Source organism: Erigeron canadensis, chromosome 1 (genome assembly GCF_010389155.1).
Source record: "Erigeron canadensis isolate Cc75 chromosome 1, C_canadensis_v1, whole genome shotgun sequence".
In the NCBI taxonomy this organism is placed as follows: Eukaryota; Viridiplantae; Streptophyta; class Magnoliopsida; order Asterales; family Asteraceae; genus Erigeron; species Erigeron canadensis.
This window is the reverse complement of record NC_057761.1, coordinates 26,103,315-26,118,409: the sequence shown is the minus strand read 5'-3', so window position 1 is coordinate 26,118,409 and position 15,095 is coordinate 26,103,315. Positions and strand designations below refer to the sequence as shown.

Here is a 15,095-nt window from a genome sequence, read left to right as displayed (position 1 = left end):
AAACTTTCATTGGGAAGAGCAAAGAAGGATTCATACTTCTTGTTAAGAGCAACCTTACTAGTGACAATGGTGTCATTTCGTCCTTCAAACTGGAGAGCTAATTCATCCCACATAGATTTTGCACTTGGAAATAGCACAAGGGTAGGAATTAGTTCCTCAGGTATAGCAGAAAGAATCATGTTTTTTAGTTTGGTATCAAGATCAACCAATCTGCGATCCTCATCTGACCAATGTTCCTCAAATTTTTCCCTGGTGCCTCTTCTCCTAGTAGGGTCGAGAAGAGGGCTAACACCACTGGACATGATATATGGTCCATCCTTAAGAATTTTCAACATATACCTCTCTATCCCACCAAAATGCAAGAGTATTCTAGCCTTCCATGTACCAAATGTCTCGCCATTCCCGTCGAATTTGGGAACAAGAGAGTTGGAATAATGTACATGAACGTGGTTAGCTCCAGGAGTTGGAGGAGGAGGTGGAGGGTTAGTATTTAAAGGAGTAGCAATACTAGGATTAGATTCATTTGGACCAGAACCATTCTCACCTTCAGCAGCCATCGAAGCAGACCTAGGTTATAGAATTGAAACAATTCAACCTGCCTGCTCTGATACCACTTGTAAGTCCCAACTATTACTAGATGGGTGCTGAAGATACCTCTATGTCGATGGTGAGTGAACTTTGCAACACGATCAATTAATCTGGATATGACCAGTTTAGATTGATCGTGTACCAGGTTAACTAGAGTTAATGTATAAAGGTGACAAAATATGTAAATTAATACATTGCAATAATATAAATGACAAGTATGTAAACTGGTGAGACAATATGTAATTTTCAAGTGTATTTTATTTATTTATTGTTTAACTAAAATACAAGGTTGTTGCGGAACCAAGATAATACATGAATGTAAATATCCTAACAACCCATGAATTACAATTGATCTAAACTTGGAAATTCTCCTAAACAATCGAAACACTTAGAGTTGTGAAATGTTCCTTTTTGCGATTGAGAGAATACTGCACAAGTTCACCAATATTGCAAAATATATGTATTTGCAAAGTTGCTGAAAATGCTTGTGCAAGGACCTCTATTTATAGTCGAAGATTGAGCATGGGGATCTCAACTTCGACGTACAAATATGGTTGACAGCACACAAAAGTATTGTTTAAATAATCCTTTGTGTGTGTTAAATAAAGTAAGACAAAAGGTTACTTTATTCAACCACTCTACTTTATCATTGCCCGGTTAAAAGGATGTAGAGTAAAAGGTCCTCCTCGTAATCAGTGTAAAGCTTTGTAAGAGCATTTACACTGGAGGATTCTCCAGTTGATTGATCTGGTAGATTGTCAACTGGGCTTCGCTGCCATTGCCAATCTCTGTCTTCCATTTGTTGTCTTTGACTTCAGCTGGAAGGTCTTCAGATTCTAGTCATCTGATCTCAACTGGAGGAAGTCATCAGTTGCTAAACCTGTACAATGCAACTGGACTTCTAATATTTCGGACAATTCCGCATGCTCTCCAGATGTCGCTGGAGAGCTCCAGTTTAGCTTAAACTGGTCCTAACAATATTTGTCTTGAATTTGTTATGGTTTAGTTCTAATGCAATGTGAAACAGGTTATTCCATTTGATAGCTATAGCACAACTCAAGTGTGAGGGGGGGGGGGGAACCCCTTGGATTCTCTTCTCATCTAATCTATGGCATCAGTGTGTTGATTGTGTGATGGTGTGCGTATGCTGGCAGTTCAGCGCCATATTTGTTATTGCTATGTTTGATGCACACACAAAGTGTTTATCCCGCCAACCAAAGTGTCCTTCCGTTTTGGTACAAGTTGTTTATCCTGCCAACCAAAGTGTCCTTCTTTTTTCGGAAGTGCCATTTGTGACACGGGTTCGATAACTTGTTTCTAAACGGAATGTGTCCTTATTCCGGTATGTGCTTTTATTTTTCTTTGTCGCTTACCCCTATTTACTTTTGTTTAACCGAATATGGACATTGGGGGCATTGCCCATCTTAAGTGTGGGGGGTGGCAAATAGGTTTAAGCTACCGGGTTTTATCACTTTTGTTGTTTTGCCATTGAGATTTCTATTGGTTTTGTTGATATGTCCCTCTTGTAGGCCTTTGGATTCTATCTAGGGGTATGAGTTTCTATTTTGAACTCTTAACTGTGATGTGCATATTTAAAACCGGTGATATTAATTTGGCGGAATAACAGAAGTTGATACGAATTTTAAAACTTGAGTTGAACTTGTCCTTGTGGTAAATTGCTTTTGACACTTAATTGATTACTTATTAAGCAATTTTACTACAAAATGTTTCCTTGACAAAAATTTTAATTGGCGAAGTGTATCCTGAACGGTTATTTGGCTAGTCCTTCGGGATTGATAACATTACTTGCATACTCATATATATCCAAAACACCCGATTGTGAGATTTCATCATTTCATATATAGTGTGTCAGGTGACGGTTTTGGTTTGTTTGCCTCGTAAATACGTCCCTCTCTTGGGCTTTTGGATTTATTCAGAAGTAAGGGTTTCATTTTGATGCCCTGCACTAAGATGTGCGTGTTTGAGGTATTTCTAAGCCATTTCCGGGTTCTTTTCTTGATAAGAGTATACCGGTGATGTGTTGATTCTAGAACTTGGCCTGGTGATCGTGACGAGTACATTGGATGACGAATTGGCATTTAGGTTTGACCATACTTTTTATTTCCTTCTTTTCATTTTTCTTTTGTATATCCATATCCCTAGTATACAACCTTATACATATGCTTGTCTATATTCACACAATTTTCTTTTCATTCATACCTTAGCAATATATACGCATATACATCACTATAACTTCCCTTTCCATTGTATAAATCCACCTATTCATGTAAACTTCACCTAATTTCACCGATAGTGTAATTTGGGGGGCCATTGATTGTCATTGGTTTGTTTGGATGGTTTAGGTTGATTTGTGAAATGGGTTAAGTTATTGAAGATTGTCTTAGATTGTTCAAACAAAGGAAGTGAAGTGTTATAGGCATGTTTATCATTGTAACAGGGTATCTACTAGTAGAGTAAAAATGGTTCAAAAAGAATAAGAAGAATTGAAAAACAGAAAAAATAAAAAAATAAAAAGTAAGTAAGAACTTGGGCTACTAGTAGGTATTTCTCATTTTTAAAATGTCTAGTAAGTTGTTGTATTATTAATTTTGGAAGATTTGGTTGATTGTAAGTTGTTTGAAGTTGATACACCACAATGGTGTCGGGCTTGCTTGGTACTTTGGAGGTGTCTGCGGAATAACATCTTATGGTTAGTGGTTTGTTGGCAATCAATGGTATGGGTTGATTAGACTATTTTGTACACTTTTTTTTATTTACCTTATACCTTGTACTATTTCCTTTCACTTGTAACCTGTAATTTTCCATATTCCATTTTACATATCCATATATACATAGCCTTAGTTTAACTATACAACCACCCTTTATGCCTATTTTGACGATGTACTCGATCCTTGCGCCTTAATGGTGGAGTGACGATCCTAGTTCAAGCCTATGGTAAAAGAGTATACATCACAACTAAGCTATGAGTGATTTTTCGTATATTCAACCCCGAAAGTAAGTTTGTTGGAGTAGAATGATATTGGTAGGATCGTCTGTTTCATTTATGCTTAGTTGATTATCGTGGCTTACGGATTGTTCAGGTATTGTCAAACATTTCGAGTTTTCATTTAAGATTAAAACTGCTTCACCCGCCTTCTTGTCATTTGACATGCTTGGTGTTGCTTCTTTTTGATACTTGTCACTTGTTTGATAGTTTGATTGTCAAGGAATACTTTGCTTAAAGTTCGTATTTGCTTGAGGACAAACAATGCTCAAGTGTGGGGGGATTTGATGTGACTAATTTATACCCATTACCCACATCCTTATTGGCCTGTTTCTTATGTGTTTTAAGTCTATTTCATGTGCATTTGGCGCGTTTATGGCGTTTGTTAGTGGTTTCAGGCGCTAGACAGGTTACGTGCTTATTTGGTACATTTTCGGAAGACTTATTGGCCTTAAAGATGAATCATAACCGAGAGTTGTTCAAGGAAGAAGAAATGGTGAGTTTAAGATCGTAAAAGAAGATTTCCACATTAATCTTACCACTGCGCCGCAGTGGAGGGTACACATGCTCACTGCGCCGCAGTGGGTATAGTTGTTCTTAAAGAATTTGATCAGAAGAAAAAGGCTGCGCCGCAGTGGGAGGGAATATAGCCACTGCGACGCAGTGGTTGGAAGTCAACTGGGGTGTCCAAGTCAAAGTTCCGACTGCGCCGCAGTCGTGGAAGCTCAAGATGACTGCGCCGCAGTCAAGTGAAAGAAAACTGTATACCAGGTCAGAAGAAAAAGGTTGCGACGCAGTGGGAGGCTACATAGCCACTGCGCCGCAGTGAGAGGTCGGTCAACAAGATTTTTTTTAGGCCGACTTAAGCATCAGTTTTCCAGTAGGTATAAAAAAAACCCTAGAACGAATTTTCCAGCATCTAAACTCTTTCTAGAAGCTGTTCTACAAGGGTTCTTCTTCCTCCAATCAAAATTATTTCTTAGGCAGATTCGTTGAAGCTTCACGGGCACCCATCTAGATCGTATCTACTTATTGTCTTGCAATTTATTTTTCATCAAACTATTGGTACATCATGTTTCTCTTCTATTTTATTTATTATTGTGGATTGATCATGAGTGTCTAAACGTTTAATCATCCACCTTGATGAAACGAGACGGATAATGTGATTGCAATATTTTTAATTCAAAAGAGTTTATTTAATTATCGTTGTTCTGTGATCTTGATGATCATAATTCTTTTTATTAATTAATTTTGATATTAGTTGCATATGATTCTTCGTTGGTGGTACCAGTTGAATGTGTATGTGATTTTAAAACGGTTACTTGTCTATAAGTAATTATCACTAGTTCATGGTATGATAGTGAATATCATTTTAAGAAAAGATTAATTTTGTCAACGTGATTGATATCGGTTGGTGTTACCACGCTATTGTCACATAGGTTCAATTGATAATTTGATAGTCAACAAAACTAATTGTTAGAAGAATTGTCTTAGTTTTGGTGGTACCGGCTTGGGTAATTTAACTAGCAGTTAAGTGATTCGGTATTTTGTTCACGGTTGGTGGTACCACGTGAGTTTCTTAATCTTGTCACGATTATCTTTAAACTCTAGAGAATTTGTTCTTCATTAAATGCAATCACATTTGAAGTTGAGGAAAGTCAAAGTGGATGACTTTTAATTATATCGTCTGAAGTCTTTTTAAGTTTATGCAATTACTTTGCAACCCTATTTACTTTCATTGTCAAGAGGAATTTCAAAGCAACACCCGTTTTCCAAACCATTTCATAAGCAACTAATCATTTCTCAATCCCTGAGAACGAACTCAAACTTATTTCTTAACTATATTACAAACGATCGGGTCCACTGCCCGTGAGTGCGTACTAGTGAGTTTTTAGGTAGTTTTAGTTATATAAATTTAAAACTCGATTTTGCACATCAGGATACGAGATAGGAGGAATCACCCCAAATATCGGTCAATGACGGTCAACGGAGGTCAATAGTCAATATTCGGCTAAATCAGGTGTTTTTGGTGAAAAACAAGGTATTTTAAAAAGATGAGAGAGAGAGAGAGAGAGAGAGAGAGAGAGAAGGGGGGGGGGAGAAAAAGGGAGGGAGAAAAAGAAAGAAACAAAGACAAAAAGAGATGGACTCCTTTCTTGATCTATGGTTGTTTGAGAGGAGATGGAGACATTTAAATATATAATATAGGATAGATGAGACTTGAGAGAGAGATATTAATATAGGATAGATGAGAGAAAAATACACAATATCCTTTATAGCGTGTACCTAATTTCTCTTATTGTCATGTAGTAGAAAAACTGATTTCCCTACAAACAGGCTTTCTGATGCCGAAATGGGACAATTTGAAAATGATCTAGTAAAAGTTTTTTTTTTTTACGCTTCAACTTTCATTTCATATATTTTGCCCATCAAATGACATTTCCACTTATAATTTACATTATATCCATTAAACTTTGTTTGTTTTGTTGTTAAAAGATATAAAAAAAAATACAAAATCCGTAATTTTTATATAATAAATCTGTTATGTTTTATTTTTGTTTATGTTTATACTCTCTCTATATATATATATATAATGTAACATCCTAAATTATTAAGCCAATGAAAATTAACCTCTATTATAGTTTTGACATTAAAATAGTTTCCTAGTATTTTATTTTTGAATATGGGATTGTTTTAGTTGGAACTTTAGCGGATAGCGGGTAAAATACCCACAAAAACTCATTTGGGTCGTGGCACTTAGAAAAGTTGCCAGACACTTCTTGTTTTTGTTGAATCACAATTCCACCACCAACCCTTTTCATTATTCATCTTTTCTTCATTCCATCTTTGCCTTAATTCTAATTCTCCAAGTAATTCAAGAAATTTTTCAAAGCTTGATCATAATAATAATCTTTCATCATCTAAGTGATGGGGCTGAAATTAGGAAGAAGAAAGAAGAAGACAATTGTGATTTCATTCTAAATTCCAATTCCTAATCTTGAAGGTAATGAATTTTCATATAACCTAATTCTTGATTTCCTTTAGAAAATTAGGGTTCTTGCTATTAAATTGAATTGAGAAATTTGGGGGTTTTCATAAAAATGATTTAATTTATATAATACAAGTTAGGGTTGTTTAATTTAACCAATTTAGGGTTTTTAGTTGGGTTGCATGATAGATTTTGTTGAATGTTAGTGAGAATTAGTTAGACAGATTCTGTCCCTGACCTTGTCACGTGTAAATCACCCCCATGACAGATTTTTCACTTGTTGAGTCCTAAAAAGAAAATGTAAGTTGAGTTAGCTAAAATTTGCCAATGGAATTGGTAAAAAATACGAAGTAGAACTCCAGATATGAACTTTTAAATTCAGTAGCGTCATGCTGATCTTTCAGCAAAAATGATTCTGTGTCTGTTATTAAAACGGGTAAAACACATTCCTGCAAGTTAATTCATATCTTGGTCACTGAATATAAAATGTACCTAAATGTGTTAAGAAGAAGTGGCCACTGGAATGAGGTCAAAATATGGTGTAGAACTCAAGTTATGGTCATTTGAAGTCAGTAAGGTCAAAATTGTTTGTTAGCAACAGCAGCAGTTTTGGTTTTTAATACGACTAGAAGTCAACTTGTAAAGACAATTCACATGTTGGTCACTAAAGATAAAATGTAGGTATATGTGTCATCTAAATTTCGCCATTGGAATCAAGTAAAAAGAGTAAGTAGAACTTGAGTTACGCTCGTTTGAAGGCAGCTTGGTCAAATATGAAAATGGTACTTTTTGTATGAAAGTGAGTTTGGCCATATGAAAATGATATAAGAGATACATGTTATGTGAACTAACCCAAGATTAATATAAGATTGTAAATGATGGGTTTGGTGCTAAGATACTATCGAAGGTGACTAAGCGACCTTGTATGTGATTGATGACATTCTATTTATTTGTGAATCCTTGCTAGGTTGATGCATACGTATTGTGTACTTGCGGTCTTGTTGATTTATGATTTTAGTTGTCGCGGAGGAGGTGAGTTTTCTTGCATACTTTTATATATGCCTTTGGTCAATTACCATTCATGTTGAGTGAGTCCATGGTGGTAATTGATTTGGCGTTTAGTCCCATGTTTATGGTTGAGTTTTATTACAGGCCTAATTGGTGGCCATAGGCTCATGTGGAGCATTTGTTATTGTTATATTTGATTGTGATGGTAATCATTTGCTTATATGGATCCATGTAATGCCCGACACAAATGTGAGTATTATGGATATGACACGACGGTGTCATAGTCTATATGCAACAGTCCTTTGTGCATTGCCCTCCTTCGTATGTATACACGTATGCAAGATTATTCACTAAGCTTTGCTTACTTTTTAGTTGTTTACCCTTTTTATAGGTTGTCCCAGTTGCGGAAACAAAGCTAAGTAACATAAAGATTGAAGTTGAATTTGTAAAGCTTAAAGCATACCATAAATGCGTATAATGGTAACGTTGATAGGACCCGTAGAGACCCCTTTGAACTATGGCTCTTGATACATTGATTGTTTTGGTATAATTATTCATTTTTGTCAAATGTAAGAAATAAGAAGTTTCGGTTTTTTCTAAAGAGTCTTTTTGTATTAGAAATGTGTTGGATTGTGATTGAAATGTACCTTTGGAAAACTCAAAAATCCGTAACAGGTTTTGACGACGATTTTACGAATGGGTCATGCCGAAATTTCAAATTTTATAGTTTGACTTTGGTTATTTGGCAAAACGGGTAGATGACACATTTGGTTGTAAAATGAATACTTGGTCAAACAGATACTTTGTTATGCTTATTTCTGAGTCTAAAACTTATTTGAAATCAGAAATGTTGTATTATGAAGTTTGGTTTTGGGTTGGAAATTGTAAGTTGATCGAGTGTCAAAAATAAAATTTGGTGTTGTTGCTGTACAGGACTCCCACTGCGGCGCAGTGGGAATTTACGGTCCGGGTGATGCTTTGTTTCCACTGCGGCGCAGTGGGGAATGTATCCTCCAAAAAAAAATCTCTTTATTTTTCTATTAATTCGAGTTGAGTCGTTTCATATAATTTCATAAATTTAATTTTTATATAAAAATCATCTAATCCGATATCTCCCCCGTATCTCTTGATTTTTCAAAATCTTATGTCTCCCCACCTCACCGATCCAATCTTGAATCATGAGTTTTCCAACTTTGCTTACGGTTAACCCTCTTTTAGTGTTAGACACATTTATCGCAAACTTTTTTACTTTCCTTTATTTATGCTTTTATTGAAGTCATGTTATTTGTATTTTAATAATATAAATTGTCATATGTCTTTTTTTATTATTGCTACATGTTATATTCGTAACATATTATATTATACTTTGTTATCTAACAAAGAGTAAACATGACAAAGTCACAACGAAGCACGACTTACTTTTTATTTTGGTTCCACATCTTGGGTTGTTTGTAGTTTGTTGAGTTTTTTTTGAGTCGGTCAAACTTAAATCTACTGAATTTTGTTTAAGAACTTTGCCAAAATATATAAGTACGTGCTAGACTCTTAATATGAAATGTTAAAAAGGTCAATTTGGCGGTTCATTGGTAAGGTCTTTGACTTTGGGAAAATCCACTAGGGTTCGGATCCCACTTCCTACATTTGTAGTAGTGGATCATTAAGGGGTTTTCGAGAAACCTGGGTTTCATACCAGACATGCGTGGTTCGAGCTTCACATACTGTACAATTGGATGTCACGGTGGTGTCTCGAATACTAACTGCTAACTATTAAATCGTTATTAAAAAAAATTATACACGTGAGTAAAATGTCTTATGAGTAAAGTCCGGATGAGATGGCTAGTTAAATCATGAATTTGAGTGGAAAGGTATTTCGTTGTGGACTTGTGGTGCAATGTAATTATTGATTCACAAGGGTTAAAAGAACCTTTTATAAGATATTGATATGGGCCCGTAGTACGAGCCCAGTTTATTTTCAGACACGTATGGCCTGGTCCAGATGTGGGGTTCACTAGTTTTGTCCCAAAAGCATGGAAGGATTTCACAGGCAGCCTGACTGCATTCTGCTATGCAAACCTTTTGTCCCGCATCCACAAGTTCCACACTTCCACCCCATTTTCACTTCTATTCTAGGACATTTTATTTTATAAAACCATCATTCAAATTCAAGGATTTTACATATATCTTAATAGAGATTAAAACAACTTTACACAAACTGTCATACTGTGTATCAAACTTCAATCTCGTGTAGATGTGGCAAAATTAGCTCAGTTGAATAAGTTTGGGTCAATTTGGACCTTAAAAAAATATGGACCATATTGGATGATTAATATTTATCACGCGGGTCATATTGGATCCTAAACAATTTGTTTCATCTTTCTACCGAGTTATATTGGGCGGCTCAACAAATACAACGGGTAAAACTCTAATATTCAAATTCAAGGATTTTACATATATATTAATAGAGATTCTCGTGTATTGTATGTAATGAACTTTTAAATCCTGTGCATTGTAAGTATTCGACCAATAAAAAACTTTTAAGTGATAACTAATATGGTTGTCACATATACCCGAATACATACAATGTACAGGATTTGAAAGTTCAATACATACAATGCACAACTTTGAATTTCAATATGCACTATGATAATTCATGTAAAGTTGTTTATTTATATTGTAAAATACTAATTCCATCTTAATATCCAAAACTTTACAATTATTGAGTGACAAAAATTTGCCAATCACACGTACCCTTACCCTAATTGGACCAACACTACAAAAGTAAAAATATTAAACACGGTTCATTAGCACATATAATTGTAACATAAAATACATATATAAGAATATGATAAAATTATAGGTTATAAAAGTACAAACAACAAACTTAGGTACTACGAGTATTAGAGAAACACAAAAAAGGGATAGATGAAGTGAATAGGTAGGTGTTAAAAAGAGTTGGCGCTTTCGTACTGACAAAAAGAACACAATAAGCTTATCATCAAACCACAAATCTTTGGTACATTCCGAAATGAGCCAAATATTCTGCCCATCTAACACATGCCATCCCAACCCATCTCCTATGTTTCTTCCTTTCAAACAAACTTCTCACATGTACTTTAAAACCAAAAGGTGATACATCAAACTACTAGGTTTAACCTTTAAGGCACTTTAAGCTGGTTGAGTTATCGGTTTTTACACTGGAGGCGTGAGTACGAATCTTGGTAAGGACCCAATACCATTTAAAAGCATGTGGGGGCCTCGATCTCAAGTGCTTTTTTCTTGATGTCTATTTGACATTGGATGTAATAAGGCCTGGTTAAGACTAACAGATTATGTGATTATCTTGTTTTAGGCTCTTACTTTTAGATGATGGGAGAGATCGAGTGTCTGTTTACTATTTAGAAGTTTCATGTCAGTTAAAAAAAAAGTAAGAGTATTGTTATCGTGGTTAAGTATATATCATAACTAGTCCTAATACTCGTATGATATACGGTAACTGAATAGGTTGTATTATAAAATTTTTTGAATATGTCTCATACATGATTTATGAGTATAAAATAAATTGTGGTCAAACTAAATCGATGATTGAAGCTAAGTTATAATAAAAAGTAATGATAAATATAATATATGCTTAGTTAAAGTTTTGGATTTACCTTAAATTTTTAAAATCAAAATCAAAACTTGTAAGCATAGAGGATGAAGGTAAATAACCTTGTGATTTCGGATCGTAAACTCAATTTTTTGAAATCTTCATGTTATTAACTTATTATAAGTAATATAAGTAATAGAAATTGAAGAATTGAGAAAGAAAAAAAGACAATTTTATTAATGAAAAAACGATCAATCAAATAAGATTATAATGTGTTTTGTATCTATAAGATAAGAGTTAGAGTTTAATTCTAAGTATAATAAAAAAATTAAATCCATATACAATTAAAAAAGTTAATTTAATAAAATAAATAAATTAAAAGGACACGTGTCGATCAAAGATTTGCCACGTGTCGTTTGAAGAACATCTCAATCCTGTTTTATTTTATTGGTAGATAGATTTTAAGATACGTATATATTTATAGAAAAAAGTGAGTATGAGGTTGTTATGCACCAAATTTGGGTGAAAAATCCCTCACCTACAAATATTAATTTTAATATTCTGAATAAATACTTGCCCCAATGATTTTTATGGTTAAAAAAAGATATATGAGAGGTTTTTCACCCAACTTAAGTGCCTAACAGCCTCATATATTTTTATTTTTAGTTTTTAGTTTTTGTCTTTTAATCTTTCAAACACACTTGTCACATGCGTATGAAAGCAATACTTTTCGGTTTTATTATACTTTTGGCATAAAAGGCTATGAGTCGTGTTATGTTCTCAGAAAGATTGTTCTTTAGATTCACAATCATATATACGAGTTGCTACACGATTTTCGTTTTTAAATCTTTTCAAACACACTTGCCACGTTATAGAAAAAGATAAATATCGCGCGACAAGGCATGATGCTTTATGAGTCCTTGATTTATATTATTCTTAATTGAAGAATACGAATTATGAGTTATGGTTTTTTCCTATTGTTTTATAAAAGATTGTTCTGTTTGACAATCATATATACGAGTTGCTTCAAGATTCGTGGTTGTTTAATCTTTTCCAATTACACTTGTCACATGCAATCGAAAGAAAAAAAGAAGGCCTAATGTATCAAGAGTTAAAATTAGTGAAAAGATTTGTTTATAGTTATATTGGGTTAAGTAACACTAACTATAAAGAACCAATTATCAAATTGGATATTGTGTGTTAAGAACTTAGTAAAAATGTTCAAATCATGAGTCGACCAATCAAAAACTTGCACGTGACGGTTCATATGGGTTGCCATGCATGTATGTCATATTACATAATTTGGACAATTTATCAAGTTGTTAACATACAATGTCCAAAACCTTAATTCATTCCTACTATAAACATTTGGTTAGTTAGTTACAATTCAAGGTAATTTCTTTCATGATTCGTGTTAATTTATTTTTTCAATCTTTCAAGTACATGTAAAAGAAAGAGACATGATAATGAGAGTTTTGCTAAATGACAACCCATGGGATTGTTATTAATGTGGATAAATTTGTTGTACTTTTGTCATAAAATTTAGAGTTGTTTTAATATATGAAACTTAAGGGGTGCTTGGTTCAAAAAGGAGAAAGATAAGGGTTAGAGAAAGGTAATAGGTAAAAAATACTATCATTATAAAATATATATATATATATTAAAAACAAAGGTACAGAAATGCGTGCAAAAAATAGTAACAGACCATTTTATTTCTTTGGACCCGTTTTTATTTTCTTAATGGGCCATTTCATTTTCTTTTGAACCCATTTTATATTCTTAATTTTGAGCTTGACAAATTATGTTTTGATCTTTTAAATTGCTTCCAATTTGTTTAAAAAAAATCACTTATTTTAATTGCATATTATTATTTTTTAAGTTTGTAACATTTTAAAGATTATCTTATCTTATTACAAGTGAACTATTACATAGTATATATACACATAACAGTAGGGTGTATGTTTTGAATATATACACCTAACTATCTCCGAAAAATTTGTTTGCAATCCTTATTAGTTTCAATGTTATTTCGGTTGATATTTTATTATATGGATTATTTTTGTTTCACTTTCTATTTTCAATTATTTGGGAAATTAGCTTTAATTATGTTTGTATTATTAATTCGTTTTTTTATTTTAAATATTCTACTTTCATACTTATTATCTTTTATAATTTATATAATATATTAATCTGTTATAAAATTATACTGTCGATTTTTCTAATTTATAATTGCTTACTTATTAAAATATCAATATCAACTCAGGTTTTGAGCTATATAATGTTTTTAAAGCATGTAATAATTTTAACATAATACGGAACACAATACATATAATGTCTCCCGGGGCAACCCCCGGGTAACGTATCTCGTTATATAATAATAATAATAATAATAATAATAATAATAATAATAATAATAATATTAATAATAATGAGATGTAAGAGAAGGAGTGGGGTATTGATAGTCATTCCCCCCAAATTATTGTATAATAGGTCATTGCCTACTTCTAGCATTGATTATCCACGTTTTTCTTAATCAAACATCATTAATGATTATTTTACCCATTCTTCACCTCCAAATACATCGAACCAGGCAAACACTCCTTTAGTAAGAGCATTCTTAGTGATGTCGTTAGAAAACTCAATATATGTGATTTAGATATCGTATTGGGCAAAACCATTTATTATTAAGCTACTTAAAGAAACTATTACGAGTACTTTCGTTTTTGGAAAGGCAAAGAAACTATTACTTGCTTATTAGATTAGAGTTGCAAACATAATACAAATACTTCAATCAAATCTCTAAAACAAACTAAAATTCATACATAATATGATATATTCAAGAGTTTATTGTTTTATTTTACTCATTCTCCCCTTTCTTCTTCTTCATTTCGGTACGTTGAGATACCTCAATTTAAATGCACGATATGTATAATTAATTAATCATCTTCGACGGGCTGCATTTTCTCTTTGAGCATTGAAATAGACAGCAGCAACCGGTAACCCCAAGCCATTTTCTTGACTGAAGCTACGAGTATTGAAATGATCCCTGGAAGACGGTGGACACACCGACTTCCTTGTTTTCTGCTTAAACAGCAGGAATACATAGCGGTGAATCCCTATCACCGGCTTTGGTGTCTCATAGCTCACTATCTCCCTTCCTGTAGTAGTAGTATAACCATTTCTATAAATAATAAAATTATCTCATAAATATCAACAATTGAACAAAGGAAATTAAAGTGTATATATGTACCAAAGGAAGCATCAGTAGTGCCAGGAATGTCTGTAACTATCCTGAAAAATTTTAAAAAATTGGTTTAAAATTTACTACTATATTAAAACTTCAATCTAATTCATATATATTATATTGTCCCAGGAAGATATAGTAATCATAAAACACAGATATAAAAAATGTATATATGTAGGTGTATAACAATCTGACCAGTGAAGATGCTCTCTTAGATAAGGATCACTTGGGCCTGGAACATCTGGATCAGTCATTATCTTCATTTGATCAAAAATAAAAAAGTTTATATCAAACACAAATTAGATATAGAGTGCATATATGTATGTAAATATATTGGCTAGACTAGAGATTAAGAGGCTAGCTAACTTACAAGAGTATAGGCAGATCTCATATCTTCTCCACCAATATCGACACGGGGTTTATAAGTAATGAGATTAGGCATGAGCTCGTGACCATTAGAGACCGTCTTATTGAGATTGTACGTTACACTCAGCGTGATACTTGGTGTGAATGAGTCCACCACCTCTCCTATCACTCTTCCTACTACAAGTGGCTCCATCATTCTTGACATTATGAAGATGGCGACGATTAGAGCGAGAGATCGAGAAATGTACACCTAGAGAGGTGGAGTTTGATGTTTTTCTTGAAATTGTATGAGTTGTATATATTTTGATGC

The 15,095-nt window shown here is 33.4% G+C and overlaps 1 protein-coding gene across 1 annotated transcript; it reads right to left on the bottom strand.

Annotated features, from left to right (window-relative positions):
* Positions 1-14,030: 14,030 nt before the first annotated feature.
* LOC122603685 (CEN-like protein 1) lies at positions 14,031-15,049 on the bottom strand. The gene is made up of 4 exons (XM_043776461.1): positions 14,790-15,049; positions 14,615-14,676; positions 14,426-14,466; positions 14,031-14,333 (listed from the first exon to the last, which is right to left on the bottom strand). The coding sequence occupies exons 1-4, from the start codon at positions 14,988-14,990 to the stop codon at positions 14,116-14,118; spliced, it is 522 nt and encodes a 173-aa protein (XP_043632396.1). The 5' UTR covers positions 14,991-15,049; the 3' UTR covers positions 14,031-14,115.
* Between the last annotated feature and the right edge of the window lie 46 nt (positions 15,050-15,095).